At 37.4% G+C, this 26,223-nt stretch overlaps 1 protein-coding gene across 5 annotated transcripts in view; it reads right to left on the reverse strand.

Annotated features, from left to right (window-relative positions):
* Positions 1 to 460: 460 nt before the first annotated feature.
* LOC123319709 (dnaJ homolog subfamily B member 12-like) overlaps positions 461 to 26,223 on the reverse strand; it is a 30,485-nt gene continuing 4,722 nt past the window's right edge. For all 5 annotated transcript variants that reach the window (XM_044906635.1, XM_044906634.1, XM_044906653.1 and 2 more), the window contains 4 exons: positions 5,072 to 5,323; positions 4,817 to 5,013; positions 4,646 to 4,755; positions 461 to 627 (listed from right to left, as the gene is read on the reverse strand). In XM_044906635.1, coding sequence (XP_044762570.1) covers positions 516 to 627; positions 4,646 to 4,755; positions 4,817 to 5,013; positions 5,072 to 5,300 — 648 coding nt within the window. In that variant the 5' untranslated portion in view covers positions 5,301 to 5,323 and the 3' untranslated portion in view covers positions 461 to 515. The remainder of the gene's footprint in view (positions 628 to 4,645; positions 4,756 to 4,816; positions 5,014 to 5,071; positions 5,324 to 26,223) is intronic.

Genomic DNA, 26,223 nt, shown 5'->3' on the forward strand with positions numbered 1-26,223 from the left:
GGGGGTGAAAAATTGTGATGAAACGGGAGATGAAAAGCAAGAAAACAACATTTCAATTTGTCCGTCATAATTTTGCTTCAACTGATACTTTTTCAGAATCTTAAAATATATAACCTACCCGCATTCTCAGCCAAATGTCAACGCAGGGAAAAATCACCATGGAAATCATCAAATACCACCGTGATCTGATTACATAATTCATTCCTTACAACTGTGTGCACAATTACTATACTTCATACATTTTGGGGACGTTTTGCACCGTATAAGCTGTATAAGTTGTATAAGTCGTATAAAGTGTATAAGTTATACGCGTCCCCAAACTGTAGGATTGACATACATATATATATATATATATATATATATATATATATATATATATATATATATATATATATATATATATATATATATATATATATATATATATATATATATATATATATATATTTTTTTTTTTTTGTCTCTATAGCAGGAATGTTGTAGATTAGTGAGATATTCTTCTTCCAGAGACATCTCTAACCTCGGCAAAGAAACTTGAAAGTCTTCATGGGAATTCTTCGGAGAATTTCCACAAAAAAGAATGAGAATATCTTCACATAAGAGGAGATCTCTTCCACAGGATATTTTCTGGAAAAAAAATTTGAATTAGGAACATTATTTTAATGCTTATCAGAGAAAGAAATTGTTAGAAAAAAATTCTTTTGACATAATAAAGAATAATTCGGTTTTTCGGCAACGGATTATACGTTAAAAACAGTTGACAATTATTCTTGTCCAGTCAAAGGTTTCGCCAGTAATAATGCCTATTTCCTAAAAAGAATTGGCCATGAAAAAGTACCAAATGGTGTCCATGCCCATTGTTTGTTGGAAAAGCATGGAAATAATGAGAATATGAACATGAATATGAATATACCAGGTATCCCAGGCCCACCCCAGACGCGGCTCTCATTTCGAGGGAGTAAATGATATTTTGAAAATCTTTTCTTGAGATGTCCCAAAGCACAATTCAGAATTATTGTCATATAGATATTCAGGGTGTTCGAAAATATATAAACCAAAGTTACACTTTTTTAAATGAAACACCCTATATTTGACCTCAAAAATGGAATGGTCAGCTCAAATTATGATGAGTTTCTTTAGATTACTTTATAGCTCAGAAGCACCCTTCACGAGATAATGGCGAAAAATCGAAAATATAGCGTTTTTTTAAATAGCAATTAATGAAGAAACTAGTCAAGCCAGCGATACAGACAGAATTTTTTCGAGTAGACAAGTTGGCTACACTTACATATAAAGGGAAATTTCAACTCGGTAATATACAGAGTGATAATAATTAATTCCCAGATATCTACTACAAATAATCGTCGAAAACTTTCTTATTTGAAATGGCACACCCGGTATTTCTATATCTCGTTGAACGTAAAAATTAATTTCGAAACTATATTCATAAAATTCTCCTACATCTAAACCTGATAGTTTATGAGCAATTATCGATTTTTGATTCAAAACTTGTAAACCACTTCCGCCATAATCTCGTAAATGGTCCTTCTAAGGTATAAAGTGATCTGAAGAAAATCATCATAATTTGAGCTTGCTATGCCATTTTTGAGGTCAAATATAGAGTGTTGGGTGTCAATATTTATGGGGGTGATTTTTGGGCCCATTTTAAGAAAAAAACTTCATATGAACATATGTCCTAAACGTCTTACCTTTTGAGATACAGGGTGGTGAAGTTTTCAAAAATAAATCATTTATTATCAATGTCTACAATAGCACTTCAAAGATTTCAATGAAATTTGTCATACATGTATACTATGAATCAAGAGGCATTTTTTAGTGTATCACTTTTTTCTTAATTTCCACCAGTGGCGTTCGTACGTAATTTGACCTACTTATTTTGGCAGACATTGATGGTACGCCACAGAGTTTTTCTGAAATAAAAATCATTTTTGAAATTCCCAATCATTTCTAAACACAGTTTATTACTTGACTTTTTTCAATCCGATTCACGGTTTCCGTTTAAAAAAATAGAAACCGTTTCTATGCATGATCATAAAAATATCTTTAATACATACATATGACAATATCACCATGCAGAGACATACGTAGATTTTATTTTTTTAGATGAAACCCGTGAGTCGGCCTAAAAAAATTCAAGAGATCAAATTTGTTCATAGTTGGATACAGTCAGTGGCGTGCCACCCCCATAAATAATGACATTCAATTAGGAAACAACCTGTATATATTATATATAATATACAGGCTGTATTTAAAGGTGACCCTTCTTTTCAACAGAAGGTAGAACTGCTCAAAATAAAGCGTTTCCCCAAAAATCACCTATATAAACTTTCAAAATGAATTGAAAAACCGCAGATCACTTGTTATCTGAATTTCGCAAAGCAATGGGAAAAACTTATCTCGCGATGACTGACTCAAGAATATCACAAATTCGATTTTTATGTGGAAGTGAAAATTCCCTTGCCAGAGTGTAGTGAGTAATTTAGTTGGGTACCCACTCCCCTGAACAAATCGATAAACCAACAATAATTTGATGCTCTGAAACACTTGTCACTTAAACTAAAAAACCTTGGTAATGTTGCCTTCACCATAGATATTTCATGCCAAAAACTATGTATTGAATCTTAGTGAACATTTCTAACTGAAGATATTGGCTTTGAGTACCTATATATCAGTGATGAGTTTATCACCTTGACTCACAATGGGTAAATCTAATAAAGGTAATTTGGAATTTTTTTCAACCTCCTTCGCGAATCTGTTCTGAATGTGAACATTGTAAGAATTAAACTCATAATAAACTCAGCACAAAATCTATGTCATCCCCCTGGCAACAACAACAACATGTCGTCTACAAACATACAAAACAGGTATGGTGACCTAAAGCCAAAACAGTAATTATCAAAATATACATTACAATTTCAGCAATAATAGGAGATGTGGGGACCCATAGCACAACTTTTCATCTGTCTATAATAATTGTTCTGAAATTTTTCTGTCTATCATTTCAGTATTTTCATTTCTCAGTTCTAATCGATTAGTTTTTATTGTTTGTTTTCAATTGTTGATCTCTCTTTTCACTATATCCCTTGTTTTTGATTTTAGCCTGTGAAGATGTCAATATATTTGACGAAACGTCGGCAGATAAATTGGGTTGTTTTTGCTTTTTGTTCCATTAGAGGCCAAGAGAATACACAGTTATCATTTTTGGAGCAAGTAATTGAGCCACCTTTTTGGATTGGTTTCAATATATACAGGGTGATAGACATGAACCTTGAAGGAGGTGTTAGTATCACTCATTTGCTGTCGTTTGAGCCATATTTATTGATAACCAAAAATCAACACTTTCCGAGATATTTTGTTGTGTTTTTCAAAAAATTTCTCACCTTACCTACTTCATTTTTCGTTAATTTTTTCTACGTTGATCAAATTTGATTATAATTTTGGATTATTTTCATCAGAAAAAGATATGATACGTATGAAAAAAGCAAAACTATCCTGTATTAGATGTTGAAAAAGAATTAGTATGATTTAAAAGTTGATATATGAAGAAAAAAAAATCAATTAATAATATAAATTTTTTCATACATAAATTTTGGAATATGAAAGTTGCAGGCGAATTGATATAAAAAATTGAGTTTTCTTCTCTTCATCTACCAACTTTTGAATTATAGTAATTCTTTTTCAACATCTAATACAGGATAGTTTTGCTTTTTTCATACGTATCATATCTTTTTCTGATAAAAATAATCCGAAATAATAATGAAACTTGGTCAACGTAGAAAGAAATTATTGAAATTTTTTTGTCTGTCTGGACCTTCAAAGCCCACTGGAATGTCAATTATTCTTGAATGATATGTCTCTTCCATGCCTATTTCATTGGATCCATGTTTTTGTCGATTTTTGTGGAAAACAGTTAATATCTCCGAAATTATGAGGAATAGGAGTAGGAAAGTTCTAGAGAAAAATACTCAGATAGTTATAGGGAAGCGAAAAGTGTTATAATACATAGGGTATCTCAAGTATTTTTCCGCATAAGCGGCAACGTCACAACATTGAAAATATTTTAGTCAGATATGTAGATCAGAAGCGTGAACCCTAGTACCCAAACTTTCAGAAGAATCATATGATACCGTTCTCCGTAAAGTTCTAAAAGGCCACCCACCGTGGGGAGTATGTGTATGTATGTTGTTATTGCTTTCCTAACCTTGAAAGCAAAGATTATAGAGTTAACTAACCTAACCTAACTCTATAATCTTTGCCTAAAAGCTGATCGATTTTTGGGTGTTGAATTTGGATGCGTATTTTGTTGTTTAAAAAGAATAAAAGGGAATATATGGCCTTTCTTCAGAGTGAATTCAATTAACTGTGTATATTCAAAGATTATATAGATTCTCTATAATCTTTGGTGTATATTAGTATGAGGGTACTCCGGTGCTCCGCGATTTCTAAGGTTACAGTATGGAGGGGAGAGAGAGAAGTGTCTCTACCCTCCATAGGTTACAGACATATTCGGGTTTCACGGGCGGCCACCATTTACAACGCGAATATGAGCATTAATGTCAAGATGCAATTCATTTTTTTTTGTTACCTATGAATCCGGAAAGTAAAGATTGGAGAGTGAACTTACGAATTCTGCTGCACAATGTAGTGTGGCTTAGATTTGAAGAACCTTGATGCCACGAACCATATAATTGGTAATATAATTAGCAGCTTTATAAATGCACCATATCCTCTTTGCTAAAACATAAGCCATAAACTAAATACAAAATACATGATGCAATTTGGGTGTTTACTGAACCTCATTTCCTTGTCTGCGGGTTTCATAATGACTAGAGGTTTGTCCAAAATCAAAGGGGGGTGTAAATTCAGATCTAGAACCTTTGGTGAATGAATGTGAATAGAAATGAGAATTGTCAGCAGTTCTTTTTTTGTAACTTCTACATAAATCATATTGTTCACGTTTTTCAACATCTATCAATGTAGCATACGCATTTCCTAAAAATCACAATTAAACATTTTCTTCAAGCTCATATCAAATTAATACTTCACATACCTATTGCTTTGAAAGCTTCTGTAGATCCTGGTGCTTTATTCTTATCAGGATGAATCTGCAATGCCAACTTCTTGTAGGCTTTTTTGATATCTGAATCTGTCGCATATTTACTAACACCCAGAATTTCATAATAATCCTTACAGTTATTTATTCTCTTCACGGCTTTTACCTGTTTTTTTGTATACAATTTACGTTTCCTCGGTTGCTGGTTTTCTGGTATAGGAGCCATCACACGAACTTGCACTAGGAGACCCAAAAACATAATTTGAAAATGATGTAACGTAAATTTATGTATTAAATAATTTCCCCTTCGTTTTTTGTGTAGAAAATAAGCGTTTAGCTTTATGCAGAAATTTTTCTGCCTTCTCCCCATTGAATCAATGCATTTCTGAGCTTATTGAATACACCTTTCAGCTTCATCCCTATTTCCATCCATATTTCTACTTTCACATCAACACTCTTAATTTCACTATTGTTTAGAATCGGGGATGTTCAGATTTTGGCAAATTACTTTTGTGTACTGTTATCAGAGAATTGAGTTTGAGATGGTAGTGTAAAAACGTTTATTGTACATAGTTCAGAATCATGAAATGAATCAGTACCCGCATGAAGCTATAATACAGTAACAAGGTCACATAAAGCCAGACTTAGACACTGATAAAGTTCAACTTATTCAATATTAAACAATAATAAATGAATCACGCCTTCAAAAATAAGGCAGGTGAATAATTAACAAAGTTAATTCAGATGCATGATGCATAACCTCCACCGATAATTAAATCAGCTAATGTTACTATCTAAATCGAACTAACAAACAACCATCAAAGTATCACCAGAAATTCCATTTCATCGACAAAGAATAGTGACCAGATGGACCAGGGTCCATTCTGAAGGCATGAGGATTCAGTTATCTGAAACTCGAGAACAGTAATTGCCAATATGTAAAGTAGAAGAAGATGAAGAATATTGTTTATCTGACATATTTACAAAATTTAGCACTGATGCTTTTTCTTAAACAGAATAAAATATTTCATTCTCTCTTTCACATTAATGTAAATAAACAAAACGAAAAACTCCAACAAAGGCTTTGCCAATGTGTGGGATCAATTTCCTTCCACTGAATAATCAAGCAACAGCAATGACCGTCCATCCAACCAGAATCAAACCCCATTCTAGACAGAAGGACATCCACTCACTCCATCAGGCAGCTGACAACATTCCTAGGTCGCTCCCCTAAGAAATATTTTCGTACGAACAAGAAACAGTCTCCTAGTCTTCGAACTTCTAATCTCCCATGGCCAAATATTAAATAATCTATTTCCCAGATATTAAAGCGATCGACGACCAACAGTGCTGGAAAAAAGGTTTCTTGTCTTCTGCTGTGTAACACATTTGGTCTGATAATTGTGTTCCACATAATTTAATTGCAGTCCTCATCCTTCGTTTTCACACACCTCAGAAAATAGAGTTGTTTTATATCAAGAACATCTGCCTCTCTATATAAGCTATCCGAAGGATAATCTCTAGGCCTACCAAGTATTAATTTCAGCATACTTTTTTGCATCCTTTCTAACCTTATTATGTGACAATGTGCAGCTGAGCCCCACAACAAATCTCCATATGTAAGTCTACTTTCAACTAAAGCGTAGTACACTGTTTTTAATCTTGTATAGTCTAGAACATGTCTCAGAAATCTAAAATTTTGTAGTAGTTCTCTCAGGCCAGATACTATCCCATTTATGTGAAAATTCCATCTCATATGTTCGTCAATTACAATACCAAGGTATTTCACTTGGTGCCTCTTCAAAATTTCAATAATCGCAAATCGCACCTTCTTTACGTATGCTCAGCTCATCATATTTGGGGATGTTTGTGGCTTAACAGCTAAATGTCAAAAAGTATATTTTATTAAAATTAATTGTTAGGAGTCTAGCACTGAATGCATCAATCCAATTGTTCAAATCCACTTCCAGTTTCTTTTTCAACTTCTTCCATGTTTCATCTTCATAGAAGATCACAGTGTCATCCGCAAAACTAGACATTATACCCGCTGAGTCAATGTCAAGTATACAATTCATGTATACTGACATCTTGCTGAGTTGTTGGTGCAAGAAAAATAAAATTTCTTTTAATTGGTGTTCTCAGAGGTCTCTGAACTGCCTCTGCTAGGTTTTTACCGATAGAAAAAAGAAATCATTAAATTCATTTGCAATATCAGATTTTTCAGTTACCATATTTTCAGTAGGGCCTATAACCTTGTTAATCTCCAATTTTCTGTTATAGTTTTCATTTACAGATTTTACAGTTTTCCATACTGATGCACTGACAGATCCGCATTTGTCAAAATTTTTCTTGAAATAATTTTCTTTTGCTATTTTTATTAGATGGTGAAGTTTATTCCGATAATTTATGTAATCTCTTTTCAGTTGTATATTATTTGGGTTCACCCTGTATGCTCTAAATAATTTGTCCCTTATTTCAATTGAAGTCCCTCGGTGATATAAGCCTTCCTCCCTCTACTTGCATTTTTCATTTTGACTTTTTTTTGTGGCTCTTTCGATTTCTCCCTTTATGGTGTCAATTAAGTAGTTTGCACTTTCATTTATATCAACTATTTGATAAAATATAGTCCAATCAAATTTATCTAAATTTCTGGTCATTTGCTTATAATCAACAAAATACTTGTACCTAGGCCGATTGCTGTTGAGTTTACTCTGATATTCAAAAGGTATATCTACAATGGTGGAGAAGTGATCGGTTATATCAAGTTTAACAGTATAAGATTTGCAATTCAAAATATTATTCCTAGCTTTCAAGAAGATATGATCCAGACATGTTCCAATTGCTGGTCTTGTGATTGTGGTAATCATAGCTTTGAAACCATTTTCATACAAGAGATCCAGATACTGTGCTGGGACGCTATGACACTTTCGTTCCGTATATCTATATTAAGGTCTCCAATGATTACGTGAAAAGAGTTTCTGTAAGAAGGGATTCCATTAAAGTAGAGAAAAAAGTTATTTAAAAAGTCAATATCTATCACATCATGAGACCTGTATATGGCTATATGTGTGCTCTCCTTTTGCAATTTTTATTTCTATTGCTTTACATCTCCCAATATGTTTTTGAATATGATTTGTAATTCGTTGCTGTTATGTATAATCTCATATGTATATCTTAAAACAGTTTTAATGAAAACCACCACACATTCCGCTCTATTGACCACACCCTCATTATACAATAAATCATAATCCCTCATCTGAAGAAGATCGAAATTGTCAACACGCCAGGTTTCAGTTAGAACAATACAATCAAAGAGGTCATTGACCTAGTAAGAGGTTAACAATAGAGTTTACTTGAGAAATGAAATAATCTGATTGATGTCATAAGATGAGCATGATAAAACCGGAATTCATTACCAAAGAGGAAGACATAAAGGGTCTGAAAATCTATGTTAATTGTAAATTACAAAATAGCTATTTATGTAACAAGTACATAAATTAGGTCTTTATGGACGAGTCCAAAAGTTTATGGCAGAACGAGCAAAGCGAGCGAGGCCAATAACTTGGGCAAGTCCATAAAGCCTAATTATGTACGAGTTGCATACAAAGCTTTATGTTCGACTGCAATGCAGAAATTTCATTTTCTGAAATGGCTTATCACTGAAAAACATTGAGTGTGCTTTTGATTTTCTTACCTTAGTAACCAGCGACCTTAGCAACCTTAGTAAACAGTTGTTTACTTCCTTAATTTTGTGACAAACGTCATGGTAATCCAAAAAATGGAAAGTGCTGGAGGAGAAAGCGTAGAAAATTTAGCCGTAAGCGACAAAGAATCTTTTTTACCCACTATAAATCTAAAAGTGCTTATGAAAATATGTATGCGGCCTTTAACAAGTGGTGTAAAACGAAGGAAATTGTAAAATCAACATAAGACAGTATTCTGGCTTATTCAATAGTGAATTGAAAGCTCACAAAAGTTCTTTGCTATGGACTACATAGATGAATCAGAAAGTTGCCACCAGAATATTGGGCCAGGAAGTAGTTGATGCTAGCATCAAGAGTATTGCAGATCGAAAACTGTGCTTCCACTTCGAGCTCGACTTTTTCAGGCATGCATTTTTATGAAAACAAAGAATGTGTTTTTGATATTCACTACCACACTAATGCTTAGAATAGTTATTCATAATTTTGTTTTAAGGTCGAAGTTCAATTATTCTTCCTTGAATAAAGTGTTATTTGCATCTAGTATATTTACTTGACAGAATGATAGTGACAGTTGAGTCCAATAAAGTGGTGTCCAATAAAGTAGTCAATTATGGACACTAAACGAATTCATAAATGAAGTGTTTATGATGCAGTCGAACATACATATATATTTATGAGAATGCACATGAACGAACTGAATCGGGTGAACTTATAAATTGAGCAGTATCACTCTGTCATCTGTTATCTAATACGTGGACACATTTCAAACATAAAGAAATAATAAAATGACATGAAAATTAAGTGATTATTAATTTTGAGAAGACAAATACATAACCTTTTCCGCACAACTAGTTTGCACTAAAATTGAATGAGAATTTAATGAGGTAAAGTAAGAGAAATTTGAACAAATGTTTCTGAACAAAAAAATCGATGTTAACACTAGAGGCCTAGAAACACGAAACAAAGCGAAAAGAGTAGTGAAAAGCAGTTTCAATGTTTAAATTTCGAAAAGAACTGAAAATTCTGACAGTTCAGGTCCAACACGGAGATTCATGAGGTCCAGAGTGGGGCTGACGCGCCGGTCAATCAGCTGTTTTACCAGTATGCTCCCATATACAGGGTCAGTCGGGAGGAACTGACAAAACTCCAGGTGTACATTATACACGTAAAAATAATTTTAAAAACCCAAGAAAGTCAACATCCGAGACGCCCTAATTCGACGCATTAGAAATGCGGCAAAGCTTGTCGAATAACGACATTAATCACTTAAAAAAGCAACAAGAGCCCTTCGCAGACGAAGTAGAATGTGTTTAGGAGTTAATGGCGGTATTTTTGAAATAGCGCTATGATTGAAATCATGTTGATGTAAGAAATTTTGTTTCTTTGTAATTAGGCTATACTTTGAGAATTAGGCTAATACTATGAGAATCGTATACCTAAGAACATATGGGTTTTTTGAAATTATTTTTACGCGTATAATACACACCTGGAGTTTGGTCCGTTTCTCCCGACTCACCCTGTATATCTATTATACTATATATTGGATAAGATATTGTGGAGCTCCAAATTTTTTTTTTTAACAAAAATATTTAGTATTTTAAATGCATCCTTAAAAGAAGAATCAAATCCCATCAATAATAGAATACTCACCGGTAAAGAAATTTTTAGAAATACTAAGTAAACAAATGATCCTAATGCGTCAAGAACGTGATAACGCAGAGGTGTACTAATAAATTGAATTCCGAGAGCGTTATATTTTAAAACTTTTTGAGTGTTCCAGTTCCGGTGAAAAATATGTATGCTTATCTACGAGTCTCAGTAATGAACAATTAATCTAAAGTTCTCACTTTAATAAATACTATGTATATAAATGTGTAACAATATTTTTTTTGTAAAAGTGACTACCCCGTAGTGTCGTCAGAAGATGCAGAACTTTCCTCTAAGTTGACGATGACTGTTGTTATATCATCCATAATATTATCCAGTTTCCACATGTCTACCTCAACTTTTTGTTTGACATGTTTCACGCACTTTCTCCATCTTTCGGAAGTAACCCGTGAGAGAGCCTCTTGAAAAAGATTTTGGACGTCAGCCATTTTAAATGTGGTGTTTTTATTTGCCACAAAATTCTTGACATCGGCCCAAATCAATTCAATAGGGTTCAGTTCGCAGTGGTAGGGCGGTAATCTAAGTACAGTAATATTTTGGGCCTTTGCGGTTTCATCCACGATGTATTTTTCAAAGTTTTCTTTGTTCTGCCTGACTATCTGCAACTATTGCGCTTTTATGAGGTCAGGGGTGAAATCAATATTTTTCTCCTTCAACCATTGTTGGATATCACTCTTTCTGAATTGTGAATTAGGAATTTTTTCCATTTTCCTTGAATTGTAAGGAGCATTATCTAAAACTACTATAGAATTTTCCTCCAATTTAGGAAGTATACCCTCGACCACTTTTCGAAGGACTGACCATCCATTTCTTCATGGTAGTCACCAGTTTTTTTGGATTGGAAAGTCCAGAGTCCTCCAGTTAAAAAACCAGTGTCACTGCCAATATGACACACTATAATTCTTTGCCCTTTGCCTGGAAAAATATATTCACTTCATTTGAAAAAGAATGTTGAAATTGTTTTCCACCTAAAAGGTACTTACATCAAGTTTCACAAAACTTTGATTGCTCGATCAACGATTTGGCATTCGATTTCTCGAAGCAAATCATTGAAACTTTCATATTTCCGAATATATTGGAGGAGTAGCAGTTGATAATCATCAAATGGGGGTGTATAGATAATTATTTGGTGCAAGAATGATATTCAGAATGCTTATGACCAACTTATCGACTGAAAACTAATTGACGTTCATCCGTCAATCGATCGTTGATTCTCTGATCAAGCTTTATGAAACCGAGGGTTAAACTCAAAATTCAAGACCTACCCAGACGGATTTTTAATTCAGTAGATAATCCAGCAAGTAACGCTTGCCGAGAAGATGTAACTGTTTTATCGGTCCACACTTTGGATTTAGTATGACCGGCATTTACCCAAGTTTCATCCAAGCAGTAAATCTTCCTGTTTTCATCACGGAAGGTCCTAATTTTCGTGAGATAGTTTCTTCTCCAACATTTAATGTCGTCACGGTTCATTAAGAAACTGTTGCGTTTGCGACGTCCATATATGAAATTAAGTTTTTTCAATATTATAGAGAAGGTTCTCTTCTTAAAATTTGGCAGGTTCGAGTCTTCATTAACTATTTTTAATACTTTCTCTATAGTCGGGTGTTCATTTCTGAAGAAAAACTCGTGAACTTTTCACCGTATTACATTTTTATCGAAATCTGATAAGGACTCCCATTTGGTGGTCCGATTTTGATTTGTTGCCGGCTGTGATAGAACACCGGAATTTATGTTTTCGGAAATAATTCTCCTAACACTTCGAGCTCCAATGCCAAGTCTCTCAGCAACTCGGAGTTCTACGTCCTTTAAACACATTCCTGCATTTTGAATAATCTCAATTTTATAAGTATTCAAAATCATATCTTTTATCTCGGCACTGAAGTGTCGTTTCAGACGTCTCTTTTTTTGGAGGACTTAAGTCAACACGCGATTCCTCAGCAGTTTCAGTACTTGACATTATCTTAAATGCTTGTAACTTGAATAACTTGCTACAACTATAAACCAATTTACGAAAGAAAAAGCAATGAATGATCTCTGCAGTTCTGCACAACAATTCGCATACAATCAATGAATCAAACGTAATGCGGTTCTGCATTACTCCCACCTGCAAACATGGCGTTCCTGAAGCTTTGACCAATAAGAGGAGTACCTTAAATAATATCACGCGTTAGTCAGTTTGTTTACGCTGGCCTCTCGGATTTGGATAGACTATAGGTACATTTTTATTATGACTTTAGCCTTGCCTTGCACTCTCCTCTCCAGAGGAACATTCACTCATCCCAGATATCTCAGATATCAAAAGGATTAAGCTCTGTTGGAGCCCTTTCCAGGTTTTCGGGCTCGTGGTGGTGGTTGGTTGAGGTCTGGTCTATTGTGGGTTATTTTTCGGTCTGTGAGAACCGTGCGATCCCAGTAGAGCTTGTGATGTTCGTTTTCCAGCACAGCATCTGGATGGTAATTGTAATAAGGAACCTTTTTCGAAGTTAGAAGTTGGTGTTTTAGTGCCAATTCTTGGTGAAGAATCTTGGCAACAGCATCATGTATATTTTTGTACACCGTGCCCGCGAACTTCTGACATCCCCCGGTGATGTGCTGGATAGTTTCATGTGTCGCACAGCCATAACGACAGCTATCGTCCGCCACTGAGGCATCCTTGGCGATGTACTTCATGTAATTTCTTGTTGGAATCACCTGATCCTGGATGGCGAGCATGAAGCCCTCTGTCTCAGGAAACAACCTTCCGGAAGTCAACCAGTAGTTCGACGCAGATATGTCGACGTAATCATGGTTGACCTCGTTCTGGTGCCTCCCATGCAAAGGTTTGCCAATCAGTTTCTGCATTTTACCCTCTGCAGAGTGTTCGACGGTTTCCAAGTGATCCTGTTGCAGCTTTAATGGTGTAGAACTATCAGCAACACAAACTACTCGATGGAGTTCTGACGAAGCTGCCTTGCTCAAGAAATATTTTCGAAGTCCTTCAATTTCCTGGGACATACGGTTGGACAAATCAACAATTCCTCTACCCCCAAGATGTCGTGGCAGCTCTGTCCGTTCTATTGAGCTTTTGGGGTGATGTTTATTGTGTTTAGTCAGCATCGTCCTTATTTTTCTCTGTAAAGCTGCTAAATCGGTGGTCGTCCAAGAGATAATACCAAATGAATAGCTCAGCGCCGAGCAAGCGTAGGTGTTAATCGCTTTTATCAGATTCTTGCTGTTAAGACCAGTTCTCATTATCCTCCTCAATCTTCGGGTGAACTCCTCCGTTAATTCTTTCTTCATCTGGGTCTGATTGATTTTTCTTGCCTGTTTTATGCCTAGATACTTGTATGTGTCTCCTTCCTTTAATGCTTCAATTTCTGCACCTTATTTGAGTTTGAACGTACCATCTTCTATTTTACTTCTCGTTATGTTAAGCAGTCGACATTTTTCAAGTCCAAACTTCATTTTGATGTCTTCCGAGAATCCTTCAACCATTTTCAGCATCAGTTGCATTTGTTTTTTGGTAGATGCGAAGAGTTTCAAGTCGTCCATGTAAAGGAGATGATTCAGTTTCATCATAGTTCTACTGCCGCTCTTGATGGAAAATCCGTAGTCCGTAGAATTCAATCTATGAGACAAGGGATTCAGGGCCATGCAGAACCACAGAGGGCTCAGCGAGTCTCCTTGGAAAATTCCGCGTCTTATTGGAATAGGTCCTGTTGTAATGGAGCCATCTGCTGCTTTCATTTGAAGACTAGTACGCCAGGTTGACATGGCGTTTTTCAGGAACTTAACAATATTGGGATCCACCTTGTAAATCTTCAAGATCGTCAAGGGCCATTCGTGAGGTATAGAATCGAATGCTTTTTTGTAGTATATGTACGCAGCGTAAAGATTCCTTCGCTTGGAGAACGCTTGATTGCAGATAACTGAATCTATTATTAGTTGTTCTTTGCACCCTCGGCTGTCTTTGGTGCATCCTTTCTGTTGCATGGCGATGATGTTATTCCTTTCGCAATGGTTGTGAATTCGGTTTGAAATGCACGATGTGATTAATTTGTACATCGTTGGAAGACATGTGATTGGTCGGTACTTGGATGGGTCTTCTGTATTCCTTTGTTCTTTAGGTAACAAGTATGTTGTGCCATGTGTAAGGAATACTGGCATTCTTTCAGGATTTTCAATGACATCATTTATTGCGGAGGTCAATTTGTCATGCATGATCCAAAGTTTCTTGATCCAGAAGTTCTGTAATCCATCAGGCCCAGGTGCTTTCCAGTTGTGCAGTCCTCTGATAGCTGATTTTACTTCTTCAATTGTGATCATGTCATGTTGCATCGGCTCATATTTTATATCTTCAGATTTTTCATCTTCAATCCATCCGGTATCTCCATTGAAGTGAGGTTTCGTTGATAATTGTTCGGTCCAGAATTGTTCAATGGCTTCCTTTGGTGGTGACTTTCCATTTTCTCCATCCGACGATGTGAGTGACCGGTAGAAAGATTCTTCCGACTTTTCGAATGTATTATTGTCTCTTTTCCGGCTATAATTGCTTTTATATCTCCTCAGGCGTTCTGCGTACAGACTTAATTTTTGCTTCAGAGTGTCGAGGCAATGGTAAGCTGTAGCATTCACCGTCTCTCGTTCTGTGTGTGTCCTGTTTCTATCCATGATCTCTTTGGCAGCTTTCACAACCTTTCTTCCTTGATTCCCGTTCAAGTACTCCGTCAGTCGTCCAATGTCTCTTCTTAGCCTTTCTGTTTTGTGTTGAAGACGTTTCTGCTATGCTGGCGCGTGTGATTTGTGTAATTTTGGACTATCATTGTTTGTTCGGCGAATTTTTGCCCCTATGGTTTTCGCTGTCGTTAGCGCTGCACAGTGAAAAACTAGATGCAGATATTCCAATGAACTTCCGTTCTGTAGGTATTCAGGTAAAACGTCCTTATTCAAGATGTCGATTATGAGTGACAGTTTCTTGGATGTATTGAGCCGTGTAGGTGCTACTCGATGAAGAGGATCTGTTCCTTCCAGTTCGGCAAAGTATCTCCTCATGTCAGAGTCAACTTGCCGGTGGAGCTCTTCCCTATCGTCCTGGTGTTCAGGCTCACTTGCGTTGCAAGATGGACTTTCAGTATTAGTTTCTTCTGCCTGTTGTTGCCCAGGCATGTGAATTTCATCAGAGGTGTTGGTGTTATTCTCTATTGCAGGCGGACGCTGAAGTTCTCGTTTAATTGCGTCGATTCGGGCCGTTGGTATTAGTTCATTTCTCAGAATTACGCGGTACTGGTCTGCCACTCGTGGTTCTGTGACATTGAGATTTGGGTAGGCGTTGCAGAATTCCTCATGGAGCCTTTTCCTATAGTTGTTCGTGTTCTGCCCTAGTCCCGTCATGGAGTTATATATGCGCACTATAGTTTCATTCATGGACGTTGTCCACTTCATGCGCTTTCTAACTAACCCCGCTTGGGTGAGCACTGGCTGAATATCCTGCGCAGCACCTTCAGCGGTTCGAGTCGGCGATTGAATTGGGCTCGTTGGTTGCTGTTGTTGCTTTGGAGCTGTAGCTTCTTTTGCAGCAGGAGCCCGCTTCCTCAACATCCTGCTACCGACGTCCCGCATGCTGTCATGTCCAGCGCCGGCTCCAGACATGCCCTGACGATCCCCAGGCAGCGACTTGTTTCCGAGGCTTCTCGTTATCACCATTTTCATGGGTTTGTGCTCGCCTTTCTCGGTTTGGGTGTGGGGTAGAGAAATGAGAGCAGAAAGAGCACCCCTATTAAGGATGTGAAAGAGAGAGGAAAAAGGAATGGGACTGCGGACAGCAGGCGTGGCTGGCTGCACCGTCTACGTCGTTACGATGGCTGCCCGGCAGGCCATCTACTAGATAGCTGCCAGACCGGCCAGACATATTTTATTATTATCATTATTATTAACATAAGTATAAGAGTAGAGGAAATTTCCTATAAACTCAGACAGAAATTTACAAAAAGAAGTTCATACAAAAGTAGAAGTAGATCTTGCTCCAAAAAGATCCAGGCCATTCTTAAATCCGTTGACAGTCCTAGCATCTATCACGTTACTCGGCAAACGGTTCCATCTCTCGAATATTCTATTTGTTAAAAAACTGTGGCGTTGTGGGGTCACAAACTTCTCCTTCAGCAATTTAAACTGGTATCCTCTCAAACTGTTGGTATTAAGTGTATATAGGCCACGAGTACGATCTCCGAAGTCACCATGGAGCGCTCGGGACGAAAATATTAGATCACCCCTCTCACGTCGAGAGAGGAAGGATGGCAATCGGAAAATATTGAGCCTGTCCTCGTAGGAAGGACGAATTATTCCGAATAGTATTCGAGTTATTCAACGCTGCACTGACATCGGCATGTGTGGAAGGCAACCAAACTGGGCCAGCATACTCTGAAGTTGGTCTAATGTAGCTGGTGTAAAGAAGTTTCAGGGTGTCAACGTTGCATCCACAAAATGAATTCTAGAAGGCATAAGTCATCTGTCTGGCTCTGGCAGTAATAGTGGAAATATGATTTGACCAACGTAGATCTTGATACACTTCCTAGCTTTACACCACTGATGATGTACTCTCTTCTTGTTCCTACCGATATGAAGCACACAGCACTTATCCACATTCAAGGGCAGTAACCAATTGTCACACCAAACACTAATTGCAAGCAGGTCCCGTTGCAGTGTATAGTAGCTAGACAAAGGAATGTTATAAATTTTAGTATCATCTGCAAACATAGAACAAGCAGAGTGGAGCAATCTGTGGAGATCGGAAGTGAATAATAAAAATAAGATAGGGCCAAGAACGGAACGCTAGGGGACAACAGATGTCAAAGGCATATCTTGTACGGAGAGAGAGCGATTGACCTAACTCGAAAAGTTCAGTTGGATAGATAAGCCTTAATCCAAGCAAGAACACTTTCCCTGATTCCAAGATGTGAAAGCTTAGCAAGCAGTCGACGGTGGGGGACCTTATCAAAGGCCCTGGAAAAATCAAGATAAAGTACCGGCACCCCCTGGTCCCAGGCTTTAGTCCACTCATTGATGCATAAAATGAGGTTGGTTATTGTGGAGCGACCAGACAAGAATCCATGTTGTTCATTAGGAATAACGACATTAGCCGAAGCAAACTGGGTAATATGATCGGATACGATTCTTTCCAGGACTTTCGAAGCCGTTGATAGTACACTTATGGGCCTATAGTTGTGCGGTGATAGTTTGTCCCCTTTTTTGAAAACCGGCGTTAGGGATGCAGTTAGCCAGTCTTTAGGGAGGGTAGAATATTTGAGGGAACAGGAATATATTTTGTATAGGGGCAAACACAGGGAATGAGCGCAACAACGGAAAAGTGTGAAAGAAAAGCCATCCAGGCCAGAAGCAGTATCCCTGAGCTGAAGTAAGTACCCACGAACAACTTCCTCACTGATCTCAATGTCGCAAATTTCACCAGAGACTCGAGGAAACTTAACTCCTAGAATAGGGCCATCAGACTCACTAAAGAATGCAGAAGAGAAGACATCAGCAAACACACCGGCCGTTTCGAGGGAATCCTCACAGAGACGGCCTTCCTTGTTGCGAACGGTAGGAAACCCAGCTCGCCCTCTCATCGTAGACTTGACTTGAGGTATTTAAAGAATTTCTTCCTGTTCATAGAAGAAGTTAGTTCCCTCTAATACTGAATCTTAGCCGTTTTCAATGTGGCGGAAGAGTAGTTGGAGTAAGTACGATGATTCTGAAAATCACAGGTTGATCTTGTCCGAAGGTATTTCTTAGGGTATTTCATAGGGCCTTCTTTCTTCTAGCCATTCTCAAGACTCCATTAATGATCCACGGTTTCGCAGTGTGAACCCCTTACTGAACGAATGGTTGTACAAGACGTAATAACAACCACCTTCAAGAAGGAACGCCACATTCCATTAACATCATTGCAGTAGTTCGGATGCTTTGTTATAATCGATATTGCGGATTTCTTTAGTGGATTTAGTATATGGACAGAGGAGTCGGAATTGTAGTTCCGTTGACAAGGTTGTTAGTGCAACTTTCATACTGTCCTTTGTTAAATTCAAATTATGCATCAGGCTTCTTCAATAAGGCACTTTGCGCATGCTTGGTTGCGCGAGAGAAGAATCGATTCATTCAATCGATAGATACGGTCACCGACACCTTTGCGAATTTTCCACGAGTTTTTTCACGAGATTTTCAATTACTTTTTCAAAATATTGAGATTGTGTGCTGGAGGTGAAACTTCGAGCAGAAAGGGGATCCCCAGGACCACATCACCGCCATCGAGGGTAAGTGTCAGAAGGGTTTCGATGCATATTTTCATTTTTTTGTGTTAGCGATATTTCAAAATTTCAAATACAGTCCACTAAATTTCACAGAAGCGCTAACATTTTGGTCATTCAGAGCCGAATTGACTAGTAGTCATTTCATATTTTTCCAATTTCCTTTACATTTCGAATTTTCCAGTAAGTCACCATTGAATTCCATTCATAATTTTCACAGCGCAATAAACGCTTATCGCGCTCTTCCTAAAAAAACCTGACACCGTATGCTCTCGATAAGATTCAGTCTTCGTTCTAGCAGATTCAACATATGCCTATATATTCGTCAATTCATTTCCATATTTCCGATTTCGTTGAAATAAAAATAATAATTTCATATTGCTATATACAATTTCGAATTGAACACCTACATATCTTAATCTTTGTATATCTGACATAAATAGACTGAGTTATAATGAGTAATTTAAAGAAGATGGAAAACAAAAGAAAAATATATACCAGCCGAATTTCCGAATTTTATACCATCGCTGTTCAGAGTTCAACTGACATCTCTAAAAGAGGGCAGTTGAAAACTAGGTATGAAGATATTGCAAAGATTTTTGATCGCTTTTCCGAATATCATAATGAAATTATCATGTTAATAGAAGGAGAAGAAGAATTCGAGTTACAAGAAAAGATTCGAAAGGATACTGAATATTTTTATTACGAAGGTCTTTCCATCTATCATAGTTTCAATAAAACTGATGCTCCCATTACGTCTTCACTCAGTGTTGAGGCTACTGCAAAACTTCCACCACTTAATATACCTTGCTTTGCCGGAGATCCGAAAACTTGGTCAACCTTTCATGATCTCTTCGAGAAATTGATTCATGAAAATTCCAATCTTTCTAATGTTGAGAAGTTTAGATATCTTCTATCTTTTTTAAAAGACGAACCTTTAAAATTACTGAATGGTATCGCTATTGATAATGATAATTACAACACAGCATTCAAAAAACTTACAGACAGATATCAAAATAAAAGACTTATAGCTTTCAATGCACTGGATTCCATTTTTTCTGTTTCATTAAAAAACAATTCCGCCAAAGATTTCCGTGTGTTACTCAATACATTTTCCGAATCGTTAGCAGTGCTTAATGCTTTAAATTTCAATACCGATGCATGGGATTTTCTACTTTTTTATACTCTTCTAGGCAAGTTAGACATAGAAACACGTACCAATTTCGAAATTCAAACTGATTCCAGTAAAATTCCAGAATACATAGAACTTTATACTTTCGTGGAAATCAAATGTAAGGCTTTAGAATCTGTTCAACATTTAAATATTCCTAAAAATAAAGTTGCTTCATCGAGCAAAGAAAAGTATTTTAACAGAAATATTGATAAGATTGGTAACACCTTCTCGTTACAAACAAATGTTCAGAGCGATTCCAGAGTTAAGTGCTATTTTTGTAAAGGGTCACATACTTTAAACAAGTGTTCTGAATTCTCTTCAAAATCGCCGAAAGATAGATTTTCATTCGTAAAACAGAATAAACTCTGTTTGAATTGCTTACATCATTCTCATAGCCTTCAAAATTGCACTTCTTCATTCAAATGTCGTACATGTAACAGTCGTCATCATTCGTTGATACACGTTTCAAAGAATAACCCAGAATTATCGAAACCAAAAGTTGAAAATAATAACTCTTCGACTTCCAGCATAGAGAACAATTCAATTTCTTCCACTCTATCGGGTAATACGTATTCGAACTGTAGTACTGTTTTGTTAGCTACTGCAGCGGTAGATATACGTGATAGGTATGGAGCATTTCAACAAGTGCGAATTCTTATCGACTCAAGTCAATCAAACTTTATTGGTGAGAAATGTTTTCGCAATCTCGGGTTGAAAAGACATCAATATTCGACAGCAATTTTTGGTTTGAACGAAATGTCTTCAATTTCCTCAAAAGGCATAACATCGTGCGAGATTAAGCCTAGAAATTCTGAAGGCCCAGTATTTTCTTTCGATGCTATTGTTATTCCGAATCTTTGCTCCAATATTCCTTCTTTCACAATTAAAAAACAACAGTGGGAACATTTAGAGGGATTACCTCTTGCAGATGAGAATTATTTTCTTTCCAGATCAATAGACATTTTAATTGGCGCCGAATTATTTACTCACATTTTACTAAATGGTCGTGTTGTGGGTAAATTAGGTCAACCTACTGCTCTTGAAACTATTTTTGGTTGGGTTCTTTTAGGTAAAATTGATAGCTTTCATTCCGATTCGTCAATAAAGACATTTACAGTTCAATCTGATGCCCTTGTTGACATCTGTATTCCTAAAATTTGGGAAATAGAACAAATTCCTGAAAGGCAGTTTTTCTCCGTTGAAGACGAAAAATGTGAAACTTTCTTCAAAGAAACTTTTACTCGGGATTCATCTGGTAGATTCATTGTTTCACTTCCTTTCAGAAACTCAAAACCAAATTTAGGTGATACTTACACTCAGGCGCGTCGCAGATTTCTATTACTCGAGAAACGCCTGATTAAAAATCCGTCATTGTATTCATCTTATTCTAACTTCATGAAAGAATACCTTGAAACCGGACATATGTCTCCTGTAACATTGAAAGACCAAGGGTTATATTTGCTACTTACCACATCACTGTGTCCTGAAGCCAGAAAGTGTAAGCACGAAGCTACGTGTAGTTTGGGACGGATCGGCAAAAGGTTCAAAGGGGGTCAGTTTGAATGATACATTACTTCAGGGTCCAAAATTACAAAAAGATATTGTTTCATTACTTTTACTCTTTCGTCTAGACGCAATAGTCTTTGTGGCTGACATTAAACAAATGTTCAGGCAAGTTTTGATTTCACCCTCCGATCGAAACTTTCAGAGAATTTTGTGGCGTTTCGATCCCAACGATCCTATTTCAGAGTTTATATTAAATACAGTCACTTTCGGTCTCAACTGTAGCCCATATTTAGCAATGCGAGCACTTTTAGAACTAGCTAAAATAGAGGAGAAAAACTTTCCGAAGGCCAGTCACATAATTCAACATCAAATTTACATAGACGATATTCTTGGAAGTGCCTCGTCTGAGTCTGAGGCTATTTCACTTCAGAAAGATTTGATAGATCTACTTAGTCGGGGAGGTTTCGAGTTGAAGAAGTGGGCTAGCAATTCTCCTAAATTACTTTCGTCCGTTTCGCCTTCCGACTGTCAGGTTGTTTTATCCTTTGATAAGGATGACCCTCCTTTTCTCAAGGTACTAGGTCTTCAATGGTATCCGTCTCTTGACACATTTTCATATAGTTGTCAAACATCCACTAATGAATGTACTAAGAGAGGCATTCTTTCAGATATTGGTAGGGTTTTCGATCCTTTGGGGTTTTTGTCGCCTATTTTATTGAAGGCCAAATATATAATGCAGTGTATTTGGTCTATGAAAAAGGACTGGGATGAGTCGCTTCCTCTTTCGATTCAAAATCCATGGGAGCAATTGAAGTCAGAGTTAACAGAGCTTTCCAAATTGAGTTTACCAAGACGAATTCTTGTTGATGATTTCGAACGATGTGAATTGCATGGTTTTTGCGATGCTTCGACATTAGGTTATGCAGCTGTAATTTATCTCAGGGTACAAAAGGCCGACTCTATTAATGTATTCCTTCTTTGTTCCAAAAGTAGAGTTGCACCTTTGAAGACACTTACCCTTCCTAAACTTGAGCTTTCAGCAGGAAAGCTGTTGGCGGATCTAGTCAAATTCGTCACAGATACGTTTTCAGATCGGCTTCTTTTCGATCAAATTACTTGCTGGACCGATTCACAGGTAGTACTTTCGTGGCTCAATGGTTCACCGAGCCGTTGGAAGACTTTTGTAGCCAACCGTGTACATCATATACAGGAGTTAGTCCCTCCAGAATCATGGAGTTATATTCCTTCGTCCTTAAATGCGGCTGACTGTGCGTCTCGAGGAATGAATCCCTCTCAGCTGCTTTACTTTAGGACGTGGTGGAATGGGCCGGAATTCCTATCGCTCGAAAAGGGTAAATGGCCGATTTTTCAGTTCCAGGATAAAACCGGTCATGAAGAGGTAGTTTCCGCTGAAGAGAGGGTGCTTTCTTTTTATGTAGATGTTCCAACAGACGACTTGAAGAAGTTGATGAATAGGTTTTCCTCCCTTGAAAAAATTCAGCGAATTCTAAGTTACTGCTTAAGATTCTTAAAAAATTCGAGAACTTCAACACTCAAGCCAACTAGTTCTAATTCAGTTCAAGAAATGCACGAATCTCTAATGTGTTTGATAAAATATACTCAGAACTCTGTCTTCTCAGATATTATAGAAAAACTTAAAAAAGACTGCTTGTTACCGAAACCATACCGCAGGCTTTCACTTTTTCTCGATTCCTTGGGTTTCCTCAGGGTGGGCGGTCGTCTTAAAAAATCGGACTTCATTTCTTATTCAGCGAAACATCCCCTTTTGCTACCAAGTTCACATAGACTTACGACCTTAATCATAGAATCTACTCATAAACAATACTTACATCCGGGAATGAAAACTTTACATAACTTACTTCTCCAACAATATTGGATATTGTCTGCTCGTCGAGCGATTAATAGGGTTATCTCAAACTGTTTTCGTTGTTTTCGAGTTCGTCCAAATGTATTTAAGCCTCCTAAAATGGCTGATCTCCCGACATTCAGGATCTCACAACTGAAACCTTTTTCACATGTTGCGGTTGATTTTTGTGGACCTTTTTTCGTTACGCCGCATCGCATGAAAGGCGCAAAATATTTCAAGTCTTACGTCTGTGTTTTCGTTTGTACTGCCACTAAGGCAATTCACTTAGAATTAACTCAAGACCTTTCTACAGATAGTTTCATCGCTGCGTTTCGGCGATTCATTTCTCGTCGCGGTACGATTCAAGCGTGTTATTCGGATAACGGCCGAAACTTCGTTGGAGCCCAAAACGAATTTTTTGACTTGGCGCAGAAAACTGCTCAGAGTTTGACTTTCGAGTGGCATTTCAGCCCTCCCACGGGATCTCACTTCAATGGCCTTGCCGAAGCCGGTGTCAAAATGGTCAAATCCCATTTAATTCGCGTCGTAGGTGATCAACGATTGTCCTACGAAGAGTTCACAACTTTGATCTGTCAGATTGAATCAATTCTTAATTCTAGACCTCTATGTTCTCAGAGCTCAGATCCTAACGATTTGATTCCGCTTACGCCAGGGCATTTCTTAACACTGGAACCGCTGAATTCTGCTCTACCGGACGCGGATCTTTCTCACTTGAATCTTAATCGACTGTCACGATGGCAGCTTATACAAAAAATGCAGCGTGATTTTTGGAAAAGGTATTTTCTAGAGTATGTGAATACTCTACAACAGCGATTCAAGTGGTCTGATCCAGCCAAAGAAATTGAGGTGAACGACCTTGTTTTGATAAAAAGCGATGTCGTTCCTCCACTCAAATGGCCAATGGGGCGAGTTGTTGAGGTGTTTCCGGGAGAAGATGGGCATATTCGGGTGGTTACGTTAAAAACAGCGGCTGGAATATTCCGTAGGCCGACTGTAAAACTTTGTCCACTTCCAAAAAATTAATTCAATTCATTCATTAATTCATTTGAAATAACCATTATTTTTTTTTTTCAAAGTAGAAAAATTTGTTTTTTATTCGATTTGAAACGGTGGTTTTATCCATTATCCTTCGGCTTCAAAATTAAACTTTAATTTATTATACAATGGTGACTTACATAATGGTCTCGAGTGACAAAAGTTTTCTTTATTTTTGTTTCTTTTTGTTTTCTCCAGAAAACCCTATGAGGGTTTTGGTGGCCGGCTATGTTAGTGCAACTTTCATACTGTCCTTTGTTAAATTCAAATTATGCATCAGGCTTCTTCAATAAGGCACTTTGCGCATGCTTGGTTGCGCGAGAGAAGAATCGATTCATTCAATCGATAGATACGGTCACCGACACCTTTGCGAATTTTCCACGAGTTTTTTCACGAGATTTTCAATTACTTTTTCAAAATATTGAGATTGTGTGCTGGAGGTGAAACTTCGAGCAGAAAGGGGATCCCCAGGACCACATCACCGCCATCGAGGGTAAGTGTCAGAAGGGTTTCGATGCATATTTTCATTTTTTTGTGTTAGCGATATTTCAAAATTTCAAATACAGTCCACTAAATTTCACAGAAGCGCTAACAAAGGTGATATGGTCAGATTTTCCAAACGGTGGTAAATAGTCAATATTAGAAACTAGGTTGGAGTCCGTCACCAAGATGAGATCGAGCAATGAAGGCACCTAACCTACTATGTAATAATTGTTGATAGGCCGTCTTACCGAAGAGTACCAACTCTTTGGTCTTACTGATGAGGTTCGCATAGGGATAGGAGGGGGAACCAAACGGCAGTGAACCCTTGAGAAGCCATTCAATATCTGGACAGTTGAAGTCCCCGGTTACAAAAATATTGCTGTGATGAAATGTAGCATTCTGGAGAAATTCCACGAGATCTGAGTCACTTGGACAAGGATGGGGGCGATATATACACCCAGTAAGGAGAGAAAATCTGCTGTTATGGATTTTCAAAAAAATATTATCGATACCCGACCAGTCGTAGTGTGCAGCTTCAACAGTGAAACAATCAGCAATGATGTCCCGCATATAAATACATACTCCACAGTGCTTACGTTGTTATCATCACGATATAAAGTATAGTTTGGAATATGGAATATGCTGCTAGGTAGGGATGGTTTCAGCCAAGTTTTGGAGAAGAACATAAGACTCGGTAGATGTAATTGGACCTAAGTTCAGAAAATTTAGAAGAGAGGGACTGGACGTTACTGTACATTATTGGCCACACCTGGAGTCCCCCGAATCATCAGGAAGGGTAGGGGAACTTTTAGTATCAGTAGTCTGTATGATTGTTACATACTTTATTGTGATATGCTTTTCACTATTATACTGTCTTCTCTTGAGCTCCCTTCGCAATGAATCGAGCTCAGCCACCTGACTCTTCGTTTTGTCATCCCGTAATATGATATTATATCACGAATTCTGCTATTGGCGATTAGACGCGATTTGTTTCTCAGCAGACCAGAGACCACACGAGGATTGGAGAACCTTAACCTCAACCATGCAGGTCGTGATTTGTCCTTGGATGGTAATCGATCGACGCTAAGCAGGTTTTGACATTTGACCGATTCAGATATGTAGTTAACGATATCAGAGGCCATGGAAAAATCATCAGATGGATCAGTCCCCTCTGGGACATTGAGGGCAAGAAGATTATGGGATTTTTCAACACGCTCGAGAACCTCAGGAATGACAAGTGACTGAAGACTAGCAGCTGAAAGCAACCCAGGCTTGATTTCACCTAGACCTCTCGAAATATCAGATTTCTTGTCCGATAATACCTACTGATCACGCTGGATCAACTCAATCTGGAAACGTTGGAAAGCTAGGGCCGATTCTTGGTCAGACAGGGCCTTGGAATGCTGAGA

The sequence above is a fragment of the Coccinella septempunctata genome, chromosome 1, assembly GCF_907165205.1.
Source record: "Coccinella septempunctata chromosome 1, icCocSept1.1, whole genome shotgun sequence".
Classification (NCBI taxonomy): Eukaryota; Metazoa; Arthropoda; class Insecta; order Coleoptera; family Coccinellidae; genus Coccinella; species Coccinella septempunctata.